The sequence below is a fragment of the Theobroma umbraticum genome, unplaced genomic scaffold (genome assembly GCF_002168275.2).
Source record: "Theobroma umbraticum cultivar Fairchild unplaced genomic scaffold, ASM216827v3 scaffold_56.0, whole genome shotgun sequence".
Classification (NCBI taxonomy): domain Eukaryota; kingdom Viridiplantae; phylum Streptophyta; class Magnoliopsida; order Malvales; family Malvaceae; genus Theobroma; species Theobroma umbraticum.
In genome coordinates this window covers 5993612-6012865 of record NW_018397256.1, presented here as the reverse complement: position 1 = coordinate 6012865, position 19254 = coordinate 5993612, and the positions used below count along the sequence as shown (strand labels likewise).

The window sequence follows — 19254 nt, the reverse complement described above, 5'->3', positions numbered from 1 at the left end:
TTTTTTTTTTTTTTATATGGGAAGAACAGAAAAGGAGAGACTGTTACTTTGTTTATATAGTTAATAATATATTTGTAAGTATAGTAGATAATTAAAGTGTCGTTTTTGGAGACTGAGAAAAGAGAGGGGGACTGAGTTAAGAAACCAAGAAAGGAAGCCAGGCTGAGGGAAAAACAGAAGCAAAAGAGAAGTCTTTTCTTTTGGTTTGCCTTAAACCCAAAAACCAAAACCAGAGACAATGTTGTTCTTTCACTAGCACTGGCATGTTATTGTTATCGAGTCGTAAAAAAAATATGAGTCTTTTTCTTCTCTTGCTCTTCTTCTTCGACCTCTTTCTTTCGTCTGCTAATGTTTCTTTGTCATATGAGCCTCGAAACCATGAAGGTAAATGAAACAAATGAAAGCTACAACCATTTGTATTCGTTTGGATTATGTTAACGTTTCTGTTCTTTTTGGGGCTTGATTTTTTTGTGTTGTTTTTGAGGGGTTTATAGTGGAAGCATTGATTAGTATAAAGACAGAATTGAATGATCCACATGGAGTGTTAAACAACTGGGATGAAGACTCTGTTGATCCTTGTAGCTGGGCTATGATCACTTGCTCGTCTGAAAATCTTGTTATTGGCCTGTCAGTCTCTCTCTTCTTTTTAGTTCTTCTTCCCTTTTTTTTTTATCTGTTTTCTAATGTTTGCTTGATTTGAAAACATTGTACATTTAAGCTAAACTGTTTTAGTCTTTTCATTTTTATGGGTTTTTCCAGGGGAGCTCCAAGTCAGTCTTTATCAGGGACTTTGTCTAGGGCGATAGGAAATCTCACCAATCTTCGCCAAGTGTAAGAAAACGCAACATTTTTGTTTCTCTTGTCTGATTTTTCATTTTCCCCTGTTTTGGTTTTATATAAAAAAGCCTTTTTCAAAGCAAAGTTTTAAGTTCTTCAACATGAATGTTCTGAATTACTTGCATAATTCCATTTGTCCATTATCTGTGTTTCTTCGATACTTTATTTTTTTTTTCTTTTAATGTTTTAAATTGCTGCTGTGAATTTGAAGGTTGTTGCAAAACAATAACTTATCTGGTGGAATCCCACCCGAGCTTGGGACTCTTCCAAAGCTGCAGACGTTGGATCTATCTAACAATCGATTTTGGGGTGCAATTCCGGGGTCATTTGGACAGCTAAATAGTTTGCAATACCTGTGAGTATCTTACTGTAATAGTTTTCTATTTCCTGTTTGTATGCTAAGAAAAGTAGAGGAGAAAAAATGGGAAAACTGAACTTTGCGTCCTATGTTTTCTTGTTTTGTCATGTTAATCAAATAGTTGTTTTTTTCAAAGACTTTAGTTGACAAGACCTTAGGGTGGGGGTCGTAATTTGGAATAACAATATTCATGTACATTCAAATCATATGGCTTTATATTTGCAAATTCTCTTTATGATTTCTTTGTTTTGTAACTGTGTTTGACATCTTAGATACTGTGTTGTTTTGTCTTGTAATGAGAATAGGAGGCTGAACAACAATAGCTTGTCTGGGCCTTTTCCTGCGTCTTTAGCAAAAATCTCTCAACTTGCTTTCTTGTGAGTTTGAATTTCTTTCTTTTTCCATTTTTTTCTCTATCTTGTTATGTGTTTTTTTTTGTACAGTGCTTCAATGTTCAAAATCTGATTATTGGTGTTCCAGGGACTTGTCCTATAACAATCTCAGTGGATCTGTACCCAAGTTCCCTGCCAGAACTTTCAAGTATGATTTCTTTGCTTCAGCTCTCCTGTCAATTTCTATCATCATTTAGTTCTAATTTTGCTTTTTGGTACGTGGATTGTAGTATTGTGGGGAATCCATTGATTTGTGGAAGCAGCTCCCCTGAACTCTGCTCTGGATCAGCTAATGCTGTTCCCCTTTCAGTTTCTCTGGGCTCATCAAATGGTAACTCTTTTCAAACCACCTTGTGACTCTCCACAGCTAACTTTCCTCTCCTTGTTAATGGTTTGTATATGTTGCTTTTTTGCCTCATAAATCAGGGGAACAAAAATCCAAGAAGTTAGCAATTGCACTTGGAATCAGCCTCAGCTTTGCCTCTCTCATACTCCTAACGCTTGCACTTCTTTGGCATAGAACGAAACGGAAAAAGCTCACAATTCTAAATATTACTGGTAAGTGACAACAATCAATACTATAAAAGGTTTCTTTGTATAGTTATTTAAAGTGATTTAACATTGTCAAAATTTTATTGCAGACAAACAAGAGGAGGGCCTCATAAGCCTAGGCAACCTTAGAAACTTCACTTTTAGGGAACTCCAGCTTGCTACAGACAACTTCAGCTCCAAGAACATACTTGGCACTGGTGGCTTTGGCAATGTATACAAGGGAAAGTTAGGAGATGGAACTCTTGTGGCAGTGAAGCGGCTAAAAGACATGACAGGAAGTTTTGGGGAGTCACAATTCCAGACTGAGTTGGAGATGATCAGCTTGGCAGTTCACCGGAATCTGCTCCGTTTAATTGGATATTGTGCTACTTCTAATGAGAGACTTCTTGTCTACCCTTACATGTGTAATGGCAGTGTGGCATCCAGGCTCAGAGGTTGGTGCTAGCTTTTAAACTTCTTTAATTAAATTTTCACGTTGGACAAGTTAGTTTCCTACTTTGTCAAATAACTGCACAGTCACTGTATTGTTTCACTTCCAGTGTCTAGTCTTGCAGTGGACCACAATTGGTTGAAACGCCAAAAATTAAGGTCCGGCCTATGCGGATTGGGACTGTGCTTGGAGTAGTTTGTTTTCTTGCTTTTTAATTTTGTGTTCTTTTCAATATGGTTTCCGACTGATCATTTTTTCTTCTATTTACTAGTCTAAATCTTAGAGGGCTTTCATTTTTTGGCTAATTCTTAAAATCCCCTTTTTTCTGTTGGTAATTTCTTCCAATTATAAATTGAAATAATAAGCTGTTACTATATTTTCATTTTACTCTAAGTTCAGCTGTATATGATATTATAAATACCAGGAGGGAGTATTTATTGTCTGCATTGAGTTCATCTGTCTGCCAAATAAGCTTTTCCGAGTTTCGTAGCTGCTATGGTTTAATTGCTTTCTTTAACATGGTGTGCAAACGAAAATTGACCTGCAGAATAGGCCGAAGTCTAAGGTTGGGAATGACAAAGCCATTATCTTCTGGCTTTGCGCAAAGACCCAAACAAGTTTTAGAAAGAAAAGAATTGTTATTAAGTTTGGAGGTGAATTTTTTACTGTAATATAGCATACTTCTAATGCAAATGAATTGCGGTTGGCAGGAAAACCGTCACTAGACTGGAATGCAAGGAAGAGGATAGCTATTGGAGCAGCGAGAGGACTTCTGTATCTACATGAGCAATGTGATCCAAAGATAATCCATAGAGATGTGAAGGCAGCTAATATTCTTCTGGATGACTACTGTGAGGCCATTGTTGGTGACTTTGGCCTTGCAAAGCTCCTTGATCATGCTGATTCCCATGTCACCACTGCTGTCCGTGGCACTGTTGGGCACATTGCACCAGAGTACCTCTCAACTGGGCAGTCTTCGGAGAAAACTGATGTGTTTGGATTTGGCATTCTCTTGATAGAGCTCATAACTGGAATGAGAGCTCTCGAGTTTGGTAAAACAGTTAGTCAGAAAGGAGCAATGCTTGAATGGGTTAGTTTCCTCAGCAACTATTATTAGCTAAACTCTTGCTTTTAATTAATATCCACTAAGTCATTTTGATTGATCACTCAAAACCTATGTAAGCACCTTAGATGTTGAAAGAAATATGGTATTGATCATGGGATTTTGTCCTAAATGCATTTGACCATAAGGCCTTTTCACATAAAAATATCTTGATCAGGTTAGCTAGTTTGTTTTCGCATGTATATTAACCTTCATATTAGTTTGGGCTACCTGGTGATAGCATCTCATTTTGATGTATGTTTAGCTTTTGACCTCCACTGTATTCCAGCATTAAAGAATTCCTATGCCTTTGCAATCTTGAGCTACAATTTTGTAGCACAACGTTGATACACAGAAATACAGAATTGTTGGAAAAGCAATTTAAAGGATTCAACTATGTCTCAAGATTCAAAAGGAATATTTCTACTGCATTTGGCAACTTTGATTTGTGATACCTAATGATAAAAGGAACAAGCACCATAAGAAAGAGGGAGAGAAAAGATTTTTCCTTTCTTCTGGCAAGGGAGCGATGGGGGGTAATTCTGGTGGAAAATCTTTGGGTTTAGGACCCCCTGCGGCTGTTGTTTTATTAACTAGTCACAAGTTTCATGCACTTGAGCTCTAGAATTTTCCACTTTGCTTAGGGGTATTATTTGCCTTGCAATCATATCAACATAGTATAGTTACTACCTTATGTGAATAAAATTTTACCTGTGTAAAAGTATCTCCTCTTATACACTATGGGAAAGATGTATTAGGACTTTGAGTTGTTTTTCGCAATAATAGATTGGAATCAGCTAGGAGCATAAAAAGAAATATATATGAATAAAGCTGAAGGAGAAACATTTGCAATTTGTTGTGACAGGTGAAGAAGATTCAGCAAGAAAAGAAAGTGGAAGTATTGGTGGACAGAGAGCTAGGGAGCAACTATGACAGGATTGAAGTGGGGGAGATGCTGCATGTGGCTTTGCTATGCACTCAGTACCTTCCGTCCCACCGTCCAAAAATGTCCGAAGTGGTCCGGATGCTCGAAGGTGATGGGCTTGCTGAGAAGTGGGCAGCATCGCATAATCACAGTAATCCCACCATGAATCTCTTTCCTAACAGCTTCAGTAACAAAAGCATGCCGCGCCCTACCACTAGATCGAAACATAACGAGAAAAGTCATGATCAATCAAGCAACATGTTTGGCAATGGAATGGACGAGGATGATGATGAACATTCTTTGGATTCCTATGCCATGGAACTCTCTGGTCCAAGATAGAAGATAAAAAAGGAAAGCGGTGAAATATATAGAGGATGAATTCTTTATTAAATTTTTTACAAGTTACCTAAGTTTCAAAGAAGAAATAGGTGTAGTCTTAACGTTGAAAGACTTTGATGTTGAGTCTTTGTTGCGTGGGGTTGTAGTGTAAATATCCCATTGCAGTGTTTATGTTCCATTTTGCCTTTGAATCCTGTTCTGCCAAATGTTAAAATGGGAAACGTGCAAGGAGAGTACAATAGGGGTTGTATAGGGTTTGAGATGGGAGAAGAGAGAAACAGCAGCATCAGATGCTCTGCTACCAAGTGTGAGACAGAGACTCAAAACACAGAATGATTTTGACAGTTTTGACTAAAAAAAGAAAGAAGACAAGAAAAGGCATTGTATTTGAAGATTGCAGTAATTTTGAGCTATGCAAGTGAAAGGTAAAGGTAATTGTGAAAGGGGTCATTTCTGGAGATGCTTTTGCAGGATCACGCGCTTGTTAGGCTCTTTTGTCTCTTTAGTCCCTTTCTCTTTTTTTTTTGCAGACGAGTTGTCGAGAATGGCATCTTCTGATTTTGGATTTCAAAACCCTTCACCGACACCCTGTACAAATCACTCTCACAAGCTCCGTTGCCACCATAAGTATCAACTTATCATCTAGCTTTACTGTACAGATTGTTGGGAAGCTCAAAAGGAAAGGCACAAGTCTGTCTACAGAGAGATAAGAAGGAAAATTAGCATGTTATTTGGTAGTAAGTAGGAGAAGATTGCCTTTTCCTTCCCTTCTTGCTCATAAAAATTCTTGGCTTTGTTCTTTCTCAACCCCTGTTGCGAGCAACATCACCTTTGAATAATGAAACAAAGTGTACAAAATAGGGAGTCTAACTGGTTGCTAAGGCTGAAAACAATATGGAACAGATAAGCTTGTACAAAATTAAACTCAGATTTTCCATGTTTTTTTAGTCAGATTAGTAGGGAATTTGACTTGCCATGTAGGTTTAGGGCTCTTCAGTCCGTAGTGGCCATTGGACCTCTCCCCGTCTATCCCTTTTATGGCTAATCTAACGAACTGAATAATAAACCGTATCTTATTTAAAGAGTTACTCTTCACAATTAAAAAAAAACAAAAAAGGTTAAATACCCACTTTTCAAACTTTTAATTATAGTTTTACAAGAGTTTATTAATTTTCAAAATAAACAATCTGACTTTAAAGAATATTTTTCGTTAAATACAATAATCCAGTTATTAGTAAATCATTAATATTTTTGTTATTTGATAATGTGATAATATTAAAATAGTAATTTTATCTTTCATTAATTTTAAAAATTACTTTGATATAAATTATATTTTTTATTTTAATTTTTTTTCTCTTGCAAATAAAAAAAATCTCTCCTTAAGAGAGGGCAACACTTGCAGTGAAGTGGTCTGTTGGAGAATAAGAGTACCGTTGAGTGGCAACATTGTTTAAGAGAAAAAAAAAAAGATGAAGAAAAAAGAGTATTTTAGTTCTTTCATATTTTTTGTTAACAGTATTTATATTTTTGGGTTTTATTGTCTATTTTGAAAAATTAATCCACTTATGTGGTGTTATGACTAAAAGTTTAAAAATTGAGATATTTTATTTTTTAAAAAAATTATAATAAAACTTTTATAAATAAACACTTTTGATCATGAAAATTAATTAATTAATCGAGATATTATTTAATTAATTAATTATTAATTTATATATTTATTAATAAAACTTAATTTATCAAGATATTTTTTATTTTTTAAATATTAAATTTAATATATATAATTTATATTATGATTATATAAATATTATTTTATTATTAAATTATAAAATATCATTATTTGTAACGAATAAACTATTTAAAACGTTATAAAAAATGACAAGACGAAGGTGAAGTTGAAGAATAGGACTGAAACTTGTCTTCCGCAAAGGTGCATTCAAAACCCAGCTTGATTTGATGTGAGTAATTTATTTTATTAAAAAAATAATATTATATTATTTTAATAATTAAATAATAACTGAATGAAGTCGAACTTGGTTTTTTTAAAAAAAACAACTCAATAATTCTGGTGCGATTTGACTCACAAAAATTTCTAATTCAAAGTATTATTCAGGAGTATTTATATATTTATAAATACAATTAGAAACTAGATTTTCAATAAAAAAGATACAGCATAATGTAACCATTTGATAGTATCCCAAAATACATTCTTACCCAATATATAACAGCAGCAGCTGACCTTTTTGCATTTCATTATACAATGTTTAAACCAATAATTCGTAGCACATGTTAGTGCCAAATTTATCCATTATGGTAATAAAAGAAATATAATAATGAAAAAAAAAGAGAAGGGGAAATCGATAGCCTGCACGTCCAATTTCTTTCCCGCTCCAAGGCACTGTTCGAACTCAAACAGCTTTAGGCCCTCGTTAAAACCTGACAGTTACCATGGTGCGCCCACTTTACGCACTGACGTGGCATAATCGAACCACGCCGGCATAATCTAATCATGAAATGGTCTGATCTGGCATTAGCGGTTCGGATTCAACGATGATGGGACCTGGGACCCACCGTCACCATCCGCTTTGATTTCGTTCTACGTCTTCTTTCCAACGCCAACTTCTTAATTTTTTTTGTAAAGAGAGAACAAACAATATATGCTCTTTTGATGAAAGGTTGTCGGAATTCCTTCAAGGGGTAGCAACAATTTTTATAATGGCCCGTCAGTCCTCCTCTTACGCAATTCTCTGCGCTTCCTTCAATCAAGACAACAGGCAAATTTAATTATTTAAATTTAAATTCCTTTTTTTTTCATTTAATTTTGCAATAAGGGAAATATTTATAGCTTCAAAGAAGCTTTTTTTTTTTGATGGATTACTAATATATTTTAATTATTTTGGTTTAAATTTTGTAGTGGTTTTGCAATAAGCACTAAGGATGGTTTCAAAATATTCGATTCCAACACCGGAAGACTCTGCTACGAACGAGGTAAGTTAATTCTCAAAATTTTTATTTTTATTTTTATTTTTGGCATTATTCATTCTGAGCGTATTTGGTCGAAGCTTTAATTGACTTAATTGTTTTCTTTTTCTTTTTATTTTGATTTATTTCGCTAGCTGTTGGAGCTTTCATTATTGTTGAGATGCTGTATAGTTCTAGTCTTCTCGCCATTGTTGGAGCTGGTGAACAGGTGCTCCTCAAATTTTCCCCTTTTCCTTTAATAATGTGTTTGCACTGATTTTTCTTATGGTCATTAAATAAAAATTATTATTATTATTATTATATATAGTGTAGATGTTGATCAATTACTTAATGTGGTGTTGTTACTGAACTGTTACAGCCATCGTTATCTCCACGCCGTCTTTGTTTGTTCAATACTACAACCGGTGCTCCTCTCCGAGAAATGACTTTCCTAACTTCAATTCTTGCTGTTCGCTTAAATAGGAAAAGGTAAAAAGACTGTCTTTTAGCTTAAAAGATAAGCAGTTCCGAGCTACATAATGTTTTTATTTGGAAATTCTACTGCAGATTCTTCATTCCTTTTATGTATGGATTCAAAATGTTTGGGTTTTGACTCGGTAAATATAGTTCATTTTAATTTAAATATGTGTGATATTACCTAGAAGTCAGTATAATGACATCTGTGAGTAACCGTTCGATGTTTAGGGATTACCTATTCACCAGCTGGAGAATTTCACTCCCTCTTACATTGAATGGGTTTTGCCCTAAGAACTTTCTAAGTTGTTGCGAAGTTCTTTACTGGTGACATATTGGCAATTGTTGCTTTCCTGACTTTGGCAGAACCCTGTTATGCCTTGCCTTAGACCTTGTTATCGGTGCATTCCTAGTTTCTTTTTCGAAGGGGGATGGGACTGCACCTCATATACATTTACTTTGAGATGCACTGGTACCTTTAGATCAGAAAGCAAAGAATCTCAAGTACATCCAGATTAGTTTGCTAGGAAAGCAGTAGTAATGGCCCAGCTGCTTTAGTTAAGACCTTGACTTATTTAATCTTTGGGATAAAATGGTGGAGCGTTCTTCATATTCTTTTGTGCTTGCATGCCCTTAGCAGGTTTTTGTAGCTGAAATTGGTGGGGTTCCATTAATAGATAGATGATGGTGTTCCCTTAAATTACATAATGAATTAATTTCATAAAAACACTTTCAAGTTGAGCACTTGTTTTCAGTGCCTGTAAACATGCTCTTCAGCAATGAGTGGGGCTTCACAATGGCGAAAGTCTAAGAGAAAATGATTTACAGCCATGTAGAAGATATTTTATAATTTTGTTAATTTATTAAATTAAAAATAAAAATTCGATCAGGATTGGTCCTGAAGAGGGTATGGAAGTAGTTTGATTCCTTTCCATGATAGAACTGTGTTACTTTGTTGGTGTCTTCATTTTGTCTGTCGTAGAAAATTATCTTGTTTCTCAACCAACAACTTTCTTTCTGTTCTATAGTAATTGTGAAGTCAAAGTCAGAGAATACTTGCATATACATTTTATTGACTTATTACTTTGTGTAGGTGGCTTTAGAGAATCTTTGTTGTGGTATTCCACTGACTAGTATTTTTTAACAACAGTTTTGAAGGGAGTTTGGTTAAGTTTGCAGGTTGAAAATGCAAGTTTCATTTGAAATAGGGTTTAAAACAGATCTTGGAAGGGGCAAACAATCACATTGCAAAATTGTTTTTTCTTCAGTAGTTAGTATCATTTTCATTTTGGTTCCGGCCACATGCTTCAGTTTTGTTTGTCTTTAAGATCGAGTCAGCATTTCCGGCTTTATGCTATTACTGTGATTTGATTTCCATTTCGACTTCTGTTAGTCACACTAAATTGCACTGTGGTTCGTACATTAGACTCAGGCATCATATTAAATCTACACAAGTCTATTGGATATGATTATTATTATTTTTTTTTTGAAGAAGATTATTTCCTGTTTTTAATAATACTCAATTTGTATAATTGCAGACTTGTTGTGGTTTTGCAAGAAAAAACCTACATATATGACTCAAACAGTCTTGCAATATTGGATACTGTTGACACTGTGCCAAATTTAAAGGGTAAGGTAGAATGTGTTTGTTGTGTGCTTAAGGTGGCTTTTGCAATCTTTCAAGTGGGACATATTTAGTTACACCACTTCTCTTACAATAACTTTGAAAACTGCTTGATCCTAGTATTTGTATGGGTGCTTATGTGACTTGAAGTAGTACTTCTAAGACCATGTTTTATTTTAGATCCTCTTAAATGATTAAGAGATGGCATTTGGAAAGGATGAGGAACTGAAGCAATAGTTTTCTTAAAGAAAGACAGCTTCTTATATAGTTTAGAAATTCTAATACCTTTTGCATGGTTTCTCATTCATCCTTAAATACTTTTGAGAAGTTGATATCCATTTGATGGCTTAAATATAGAGTAGACAAATGGAAAGCTGATTAATAAGATTTTTCTTAGTTGGAGATATCCACAATTTTGGAGTGAGAGGGGGCTCTTTTGACCATTGAATAGGTCCATCCAAACAAGTTTCAAATTTCTGCCATTTCAGAGTGATCTGCATTCCATATGATGAAATTGCACTATGCTATGCAAACCAAAGAGGGTAATTCCATTTTTGTTTAAAATCCAATTGTGACTCAAGTTTTAGGACGTTCTGTTGAGGGTGTGTATAATTTGAATTAAAGATCCCCTTGCACACTAACTTCTGCACGGAATTCTTTTGGTGCTTACTGGTCTCTGGAGGTAAGTTTACCAAACAGTAGTTATAAGATATGTCATAGGCCATTATGGAGTGTGTTGCTTTGCTAAACATGATTCCATGTTGCAATTGTCATTCACTTGGTAACCTAAATATATTGCTACTTAAAGGTGGTTTGTATCTTTGGTGCTAAATTTAAACATCCTTAAGGTTTTGTAATGAATGTGTCTGATTTATTTGCTTCACGTGGTAGGGAGGATGGAAAAGTTTTGAATTCAATGGTGATGCTATATAAAACAGGAAGGAGGTTGTGAAATTTGGCCAGTTGAATGAAAAATTTCCATCCTCCTAAACAAGCAAAGCATTATGTTCCTGGCTAAGTCTGATTTCTTTTCTGCTTTCTGTTTGCTGAACTGCTTTGGGGAGAGTTATGTTGGATAAGATTTAGGTCTGAATTGTTTCTTAATGCAGCAACTTGTTGCAAGATGAGCATGACTATCACTCTGAGATAAGCAAAAGTTCAATTGTAGCCAGGTTATTTTCAGTCCTTCAAAATTATTCACTTATTATATTTTGGATCTCCTTTCGGTTAATGAATCAAATTTCTTATAAATACTTCTGACATGTTGAAATAAGAAAGGGGTTATAGAATGTTCTTAAATAAGAAGATGGAGAAATGCAATCGCATATTAGAGTATCATATTTTCTATCATCAATCTGCATGCATCTTTGTGCTTTTGAAGAGCAGAGGGAGCAGCTAGTCAATGTAACAGTTGTGTACTCTATCTGGATGGGTGATTGTTGATAGTTAATTATAAAATTGAAAATGGTACAGTTGGGGCAACTGAGAAGGCATTGTGAGTCATTTAAATACTTCTGAAAGAAGCATTCGTTATTTGATTTCCTGAGGGTTTTTTGTTATTTTCTATCCTTCAGGACTTTGTGCATTTTCCCCTAGTTTGGATGGTTGCTTCTTGGCTCTTCCTGCCAGTACGATCAAAGGATCTGTATTAGTGTACAATGTCATGGAGCTCCAGTCACATTGTGAGGTTGTGACAGCAAAATTTCTCATCAGATTAATTTGAATATTATGTGTTTAATGAATCTGGACTCCTGGATGCATTGTTGTCATACTGGATTAAATATATCTTGTCTGCCGGAAATTGCACCAATGTGATAGAGGAAGCAGTCGAGTTTTTGAAACTCTAATTAAGCTGATTCACATATGCCTGTCAGCACAGTTGACTATTTATGCTACATTTGATTAGCCACCATGTTTCATTATTTGAATTTTGGGTTAACCTTATATCAATTTGCATTTTCTGATAAATATATTTATACACAAGATAGCATTATGCATTCTTTTCAGCTTATGATCCCCAATAACAATAACTTCAAAAACCTGGTGCATGTAATGTGATATCATTTTTGGTATTTTTCTATAAAACATTAGGTGTGATAACTGTCATGTGCAAAGTGTTTAGATTATGGAAAAACATTTTTTTGAATAAAAAATTCAGCCGGTTCTGCCATCATAAATTATGAACAAATGATGGAATTTCTCTAGCACCTTGGCTTCTATTATTAATTGTTATGTTCCCTTATCAGTGATTTCTTTGTATTTACCTTCCTCTGACTGAGGAATCTATAATTTTTGGAGCTGAATGTTTTTAGTTTGGGTATTGCTACTGTCATTCTTATTTTTAGCAGGGAATTACCATTTTTGCTCATATCTACTTCTCTATTTTATTATATTGCTTTGACATTTATATGATTGTCCCTGTATAGAAGAGATTTTCATTCTGTTGTTTGTTCTTTGTGCTATTTAATCCTTTACATTAATCTCTTTTTCATTTTGAATTTATTGAGTTAATTGCAGATTGATGCGCACCGGTCTCCTTTGGCCGCAATTACTCTATCTTCCAATGGGACATACATTGCAACAGCATCTGAACAGGGGACGATAATCAGAGTTCATCTGGTTTCAGAAGCAACTCAGGTAAAGAATTGCGCATCATGTACTTGATTGGACCTGAATAAGAAGTGTCTTTGGTAGTACATGCATTAGCAAATGCAGGCTTTATAGGCACACTCATAACTTGTTTGCTCAAAAAATAGAACGCAACCTTGACATCACATGATGTCCTTATGCTGCAGAATTGCAAAGACAAACTTGCTAATGTAACCTTTTGAATTGTTTTCAGTCAAAGTAAGGAGAAAAATGAGAAAAGATTGGAATGAAGAATTAAGAGCCAAACCAAAACTTCGTTTGGTGCCTGTTTATTGGCACATTCATGCAGAGTATATACATTTGAAGAGATTATCCTTACTCATTTCTTAGTTTGTAACAGTTGGAGAAAACATATTGATCAATCTTAATTGATTGTATACTTAAAGAGATCTTTAGCAATTTTATGAGTAAAAGCACAAACTTGCTATCAGTTGTTAGTAGATCTGGGGTCAAATTAGTGGTCTATCTTGTTTTATTAAATCCACTGATCAAATAGCACAGCCCTTGCTGGAGTGCCATGTAGCCATTTTTTATTATTTATGATGAGTGATTTATGCCTACTAGCTTTCCTGCTACTTGTAATAAACTGAATTCCTTCAAGCAGCATGCAGTATTTATGTCCACCCAAATTTTACACTTCACGTACGGAATCTAACCATCCTTTATTTTCTCAGTCATATAGTTTCCGGAGGGGAACATACCCATCGACTATATTTTCATTGTCATTTGCACCATCATTGCAACTTCCAGATATCCTTGCAGCCATGAGTTCTTCTGGTTCTGTTCACATTTTCTCTCTGGGGTTTGCTACAAATCAGAGGTGAGGGCTATGAATAAAACTCTCTTTCTTGTGTAGACTGGAACATATTTTTGACATGAATATGCTTAGAATCTAACTACCTATGTTATCAAAAAATTTGAAACATGCCAGGATTCTTTCACCTTTTATTAGCACCGACAGCAGTTATTCTGTTATATAATAAATATTGTTTCTACAATGTATATATACTATGTGCAGTTTTTATCCCTTTTATTCAACATCTAACATTTTGCACATGATGGAAATCCCTTGTCCTTAATTTTCAGATTCCCCTTTGTTTGTGAAAAATGTTAATCTTGTTAGCTTTTCAGTTTCAATCCTTTTGTTCTTTTGCTCTTTTTATATGTAATTTTAACATTTTAGTATAACTAATTTTTACAATTGCACAGAGACCCTTGGAACTTAAGTAGCACTATCATACATCTCCCATCCGATACTGTTGTGCGTCTCAAAATAGAGGTTAATAGGTTTGAAAGATATTTTCACCCTTGTTTAACTACTTGAAGATAGTGTTCTTCTCTTGAATAATGTGTTTGTTTTCTCTATGTTGTATGAAGAAATGGTTCTGTGTGCTTTCTCAATACTTCAGGGAAATTTTTAGTTTACCGAATATTTGGGAGCCATAACAAATATTTTACTTCACCTTACAGGCTTGAATAACGAATGGTATCTGTTATAGTTTAGGTGTAACCCGAAATGAGGCCATTGTAATATTGCTAACCTCAGGGTAGCTCTCTGTGCTCATCAGAAGCCTTAGGGTCATAAATATCATCATATTTTTCCAAACAAACAGAAGCTATTTCTTACATAAGTTCTAGGCAGTCTATTGTTACACTGCATTTGTTCAGTCCATAAATCTAAATTCTATGAAGGTTTTATGGAGTTTATTGACCTTCTTTCTCGAACTTTTGACTCTTAGTAGGTGCCAAAGATCAAGTAGTTTTCTTGGATCAATATTACCTGATTCTGTGAATGATGCACTAGATCCAGCTGACCATCATGTGCTTCACACTGCTGTTTCTGCAGGAGTCAGAAGGTAAAGCACTTTATAACTGATTTATTGAATTTATTAGCTCATCAGCACAATAGAAAACAGCTTAACTGGTGACAAACTCTATAATTCATACTAGCCTAAGTAACTTTTGAATTTGTTCAAATTCTGATCATGGGTGCATGTTTAAAACTAATTTACTTTTTCCGTTCTTTCTTGTAGAACCATGCTCAAATATGCTTGGGTAATTGCCAAAGAAGATGAAATTCATTAAATTGACCCTTTGATCTTTTTTAGTTCTAGATGAGTCATTTATTTTGTTATCAAAGACTAAAATTTATATGGGGCAAAACTAGACTACGATGGTACACAAGGATCTGTTCAACTCCTTGACAGAGCAATATCCTGATTAACTTAATCTGAGCAAGAGTTATCAATATTATTTAGGCTTCATTTGGTTGATGCTTTTTACCATTTGTCTTTGTTCTCTGTTCATTAATTATTTTTCGCTTTTCTCCTTTCTATACATTTCTTGTAAAAAAGAAGCAAAAAACATACAAGCAAAAGCATTGACCAAACGGAGCCTTATTATTTTTGAATATATCCATAAAATATAGGTTCATGGATATAGACAACATGTAATTGTGTTTGACATGGCCAGATGAAATATGATTTTGAGTAGATGTGCTAAAGGTGCTTTGCTCTAATCCAGCTATGCAGTGGTTCGCAAGGTAGACAAGATTCCTGATTCATCCTCATCCGAATTTTCATCTTGTAGGTTAGTTTTCAGATGTTGAGTCTCAGCTTCCAAATTGTATTCTCTTCTCCTCTGTCTTTTTGCATTCATTTTCCTGTGTTCTCTTCTACTTTCCATTTAATACTGCAGATAACCTTTTCTTTTTCCTCATTTTATATACAGGGATGATGAATTAATTGAGGTTACAAACTTTTTATGAATTCTATAGAGTTATGATATAGATATATGTTATGTTATGACGTCTCTTCTGAATTTAAGCATAACAGAACCATTTGATCACTTGTCCTGAAAAGTGCTTTCTGTGTGAACCATGGAACAAGAGGTTCATGGTTAACTTTTCTTGCATCTTGTGTTTCCTGCCTCATGCCATTTGTTTTTAATGCAACCAAAGTGGTTTGAGGGTTAGTGTGATTCATAATGATTTTAGATGGTTTCCCGGAGTAGTATTTTTGATAATCATGCTACTGAGAAAGGATGGTACAAATTCCTCTAAGGGAGGCTAAGAGTGCATTGGTATGGTAAATTTCAGGATTTGGATGGAAGAAAGTAGAGTTGCAATCAATTGAGTAATTAACAGTAAAATAATATGGAGTCCAGCCACAAATCAATATTAGGTTATGATTGTGGTTTTATTTGCTATTATGAGCACATGCATATAGCTTATCTGAACAGAAATGTTGCCAGTCCAAAGGCAGACCTTTGGATGTCCATAGTAATTAAACTTTGGTTATGCGCTGAGTCAATGAATGCTGCTTAGAATGACTATAGTTTGAGCATTTAGTAATGACTAATGAAGGTCTTAGGTCTTCTGGGATCACTCTATGTGGAATATAGTAGTTCTTGCATTCAGGTACTACTTGTGTTAGCTTTTAATTTTTATTTTGAAATCATGTCTCAACTTATTTTATTAGTTCCTTTGCTGTGCTTATGTTTTATCTATAGATTGGACATTGCTGCTGCAGTCATGCCAGCATGTGTCGAAGTTGCATCAATGAACATTGTTTTAGGACTTACCGTCTGCTTATTTTTATCGTATCTTCCTATCTATCTACTCACATTATTTCCCGCATTGCTTTTACTAGGGCCGTTGTATCCTTAATAACATACAACGGGTACTTTCAGGAATATACCTTCAGTATCAACAACAAGAACGAGTCTTCATGGAGCCTGGATCGCGAATTCAACCTTCTGACATTCATTTCAGATAGTGCAAAAAGCTCATGACTGAAAGTGTTGCAACATGGGGCCTCTAATCTCTAAACCTTGTTCTAGTTCTACGGTTGCTGATGCAGTTGAACAATGAATGGAGATGTAATCACGTAGTGCTTACCTTGAGCAGTGTTAAATTATTTTGCTGGACCTGAAGAAGTTGAAGGACTATTGTATATATAACAAGTCAACGCCTCCATTTTATTGTTCAGCATGCCACTCCAGGAATATAAATGTGAGGGTTGGCATAATCATAATAACTCACAGCCGAGTTGTATAATCAAATTGAAAATTATAGACTCCTATTAACTTTTAATGTTTAACTTCGTTGATGTGCCAATGACCAACTGCAGCTAACACAGGCTGATGTGCCCAAGGACAATATATATATATATATATTTATTTATTATTATTAATTGTCAAAGATTAACAAAGTTTGCAATTATATTGAATTGCAAAAATTGAGAACCATATTTTTACAAGTCTATATGTATATATTATTATTCTTAACCAATACCATGGCAGTCGTAGCGCCAACCGTGGTCACGTGCTAGGCCGTCATGCTACACGCGGCTACTAGTAACTATCATAATGAGCCGTCAGCTTTCTGTGTACGGGGCAGGCGGTTCGGCTTCTAGGATTAGAGTCGGGACCCGATCTCCGTTGCCAGGCCGTAGTGCTACAATTCGGCAACCATAAATTTCAATTGCTGAACAAAAAATTTAAACTTTTTTTTTTTTGAAGATTTTTTCTTTATTCATCTATTACCAATATATCATAACAAGTATTTAATTTGTTTGATAGAAGACTTTTCGTGATATGAGATTTAAAAGAATAATTAAGGTCTAAAAAGGCGTATGCCTTCTATATGTACAAATTATAATTGAATTACTAGCAATCCAATTTGTAGTACAACTATAGTTTTGGCATATGCTTGTGGTCCTAATAATAATCCAAAAAAAAAAACATTATAGCTTTTAAGACAAAACGTGTAATTATCCTCCTATCTTAGTGCCAGAAGAAAGCAATAAAAAAAAAAGGATTATCTTCTAGTTTTTATATAATCAAATTATTGATGAAACGAAAGGAAATCCCATTAAATCTGATCCCCACATCACTTGGAGTAGAGTTTTTATTTTGGTCTGCCATATTGAACTCATTGCTGGCCAATTAACAAAGCTTCCCTTTGACGTGATGGCATAACTTCTCACAACCTCCTAATCAATCAAATTATCAATAAACTTGTCAATCCCCTTCAATATTTTATTACTTTCCTCTTGCTGCAATTTCATCTTCTTTCATTCAATCACATTATTATTTCATACAATTACATTTTTACTCTTACAATTACATTATTCTTCCTTTCATTATTTTAGTTTTTACTTTCTCGTTCTTACAATTTGGTATGCATAACAATCCTTTCAATTTAGTAGGCTAAAGGTGAAATTTGAATTAATTGACTCTAAGAAATCATCAACGTAATTCTTTTATTTCCGCTTTTCACTTATTTTATTTTTTGAGCCTATTACGGTAGTTTTCCAATTTACTTTATCATACAGAGAATTCAAGTTGTTATGTTCTCTCCCACTTGTAGAAATTTGGTCCCTGAGTTTAATCCAACCGTAATTGTCCTTAATTTCCCAAATACTCGTGGCTTATCAAATCATTTTTCACTTAAATGGTTTACTGCATAACACTTTTACTGAGGCTGCTTTACCCGGACCCAAAATTCCTTAACTTGTCTGTTCAAGACTCCATTATTCAATGTTTCAAAATCATCTAAAGGTACAACATTACTTTGTAAACCACTAGAAATATCTCTTATTATAAATACAGTAGTTTGTGAACCACTCAAAATATATATCCATTTCAAAAATTAAGCCATAAATATCTGATTAAATGTTCTTTACTAAATTGAATAATTCAACAATACTTTTCAAGAGAGAAGAATTTTAGTAACGGTAAGAAGTGTATGGTATTTAAATTTCAATGGTCAAATGCCATATTAACTATACATTTTTTTTTGTTTAAAGGGGTGAATAATGTAATAGTCTAGATTTATTTAATAATTTCCTAACAGTTACCTAACTTAAGTCAACATGTAATTGTTAGGTTTGTCAATAAACACTTATTTAATTTACCTAATTGAGAAAAAGTTATATAGTTGACACTAATTTGTTATTAAGTAGTTATATGTATGCAAATATTAAAGTTTGAGTACAAATAAAGTTTCTTTCTATAGCTTATAGTTATTGTTATTAATTTGGCTATTGTATTATATATAAAAGTGCTTTATCACTAATAACAAAATTTGATTTCTTAAAATATATCATTTTTTCTTACTATGTGTGATAATTAATAAAACCAATAATGATGAATTGAAAATTTAACCATGTTTATTTCACATATATTTAACAATAATGTTATATAAGTATCTATTCAAAAGTTTTTAATTAGTATTAAGTAATAAAATAAGTGGAGGTTGAAATTGAACAAGTTGAAAATCAAATCTAGTTTTTAGTTAAGATTGTTTCTAATAGTTTATATTATTTGACTAAAAATATATACATGACTTCCACGCATTAATGGAAATTTCTTTTACTAGATTTTACAATTTTATACTATAAAATTGTAGATGTATGATTGTTTTCCAAGCAATCTAACTAAAATTTATTCAATAATAATATTATTTAATTTACTTTTAACTCTGAATCCAAAGACACGAAAGATTTTAAGGGAAAGAAATCTACTACAAATAGCGAGAGGTGTGGAACTATCACGCCCTACGGACATGACAGCACAAAAGGGCAGTGCTTAGCCGCCTATTTGTAATAATA

The 19254-nt window shown here is 33.9% G+C and overlaps 2 protein-coding genes across 4 annotated transcripts; both read left to right on the top strand.

Moving 5' to 3' along the window:
* The first annotated feature begins 6 nt into the window (after window positions 1-6).
* On the top strand, window positions 7-5393 carry LOC110410537 (protein CLAVATA3 INSENSITIVE RECEPTOR KINASE 2). The gene is made up of 11 exons (XM_021420274.1): window positions 7-384; window positions 495-627; window positions 760-831; window positions 1049-1192; window positions 1501-1572; window positions 1676-1735; window positions 1818-1918; window positions 2014-2145; window positions 2229-2573; window positions 3280-3659; window positions 4537-5393. The coding sequence occupies exons 1-11, from the start codon at window positions 264-266 to the stop codon at window positions 4933-4935; spliced, it is 1959 nt and encodes a 652-aa protein (XP_021275949.1). The 5' UTR covers window positions 7-263; the 3' UTR covers window positions 4936-5393.
* Window positions 5394-7547: 2154 nt separating this feature from the next.
* On the top strand, window positions 7548-16740 carry ATG18B (autophagy 18 B-like protein). 3 transcript variants are annotated; one of them, XM_021420231.2, is made up of 11 exons: window positions 7548-7706; window positions 7847-7920; window positions 8049-8122; window positions 8273-8382; window positions 9906-9997; window positions 11566-11678; window positions 12509-12628; window positions 13315-13460; window positions 14383-14496; window positions 15164-15229; window positions 16291-16740. In XM_021420231.2, the coding sequence occupies exons 1-11, from the start codon at window positions 7648-7650 to the stop codon at window positions 16430-16432; spliced, it is 1110 nt and encodes a 369-aa protein (XP_021275906.1). In that variant the 5' UTR covers window positions 7548-7647; the 3' UTR covers window positions 16433-16740. The 3 variants fall into 3 exon arrangements, with proteins under 3 accessions (XP_021275906.1, XP_021275907.1, XP_021275905.1); XM_021420232.2 differs by having other exon boundaries at window positions 14380-14496; window positions 16331-16740; XM_021420230.2 differs by having other exon boundaries at window positions 14380-14496.
* The last annotated feature ends 2514 nt before the right edge of the window (window positions 16741-19254 follow it).

What these genes read in the sequence shown, in the direction of transcription:
- LOC110410537 (XM_021420274.1), top strand. Translation starts at nt 264, where the DNA reads ATGTTATTGTTATCGAGTCGTAAAAAAAATATGAGTCTTTTTCTTCTC. An exon ending in ATCTCTCAACTTGCTTTCTT is followed by an intron (nt 1,573 to 1,675) that starts GTGAGTTTGAAT and finishes TTGGTGTTCCAG; the next exon opens with GGACTTGTCCTATAACAATC. An exon ending in CACAATTCTAAATATTACTG is followed by an intron (nt 2,146 to 2,228) that starts GTAAGTGACAAC and finishes ATTTTATTGCAG; the next exon opens with ACAAACAAGAGGAGGGCCTC.
- ATG18B (XM_021420230.2), top strand. Translation starts at nt 7,648, where the DNA reads ATGGCCCGTCAGTCCTCCTCTTACGCAATTCTCTGCGCTTCCTTCAAT. An exon ending in GGGTTTGCTACAAATCAGAG is followed by an intron (nt 13,461 to 14,379) that starts GTGAGGGCTATG and finishes TTTGACTCTTAG; the next exon opens with TAGGTGCCAAAGATCAAGTA. An exon ending in TCCGAATTTTCATCTTGTAG is followed by an intron (nt 15,230 to 16,290) that starts GTTAGTTTTCAG and finishes TGCTTTTACTAG; the next exon opens with GGCCGTTGTATCCTTAATAA.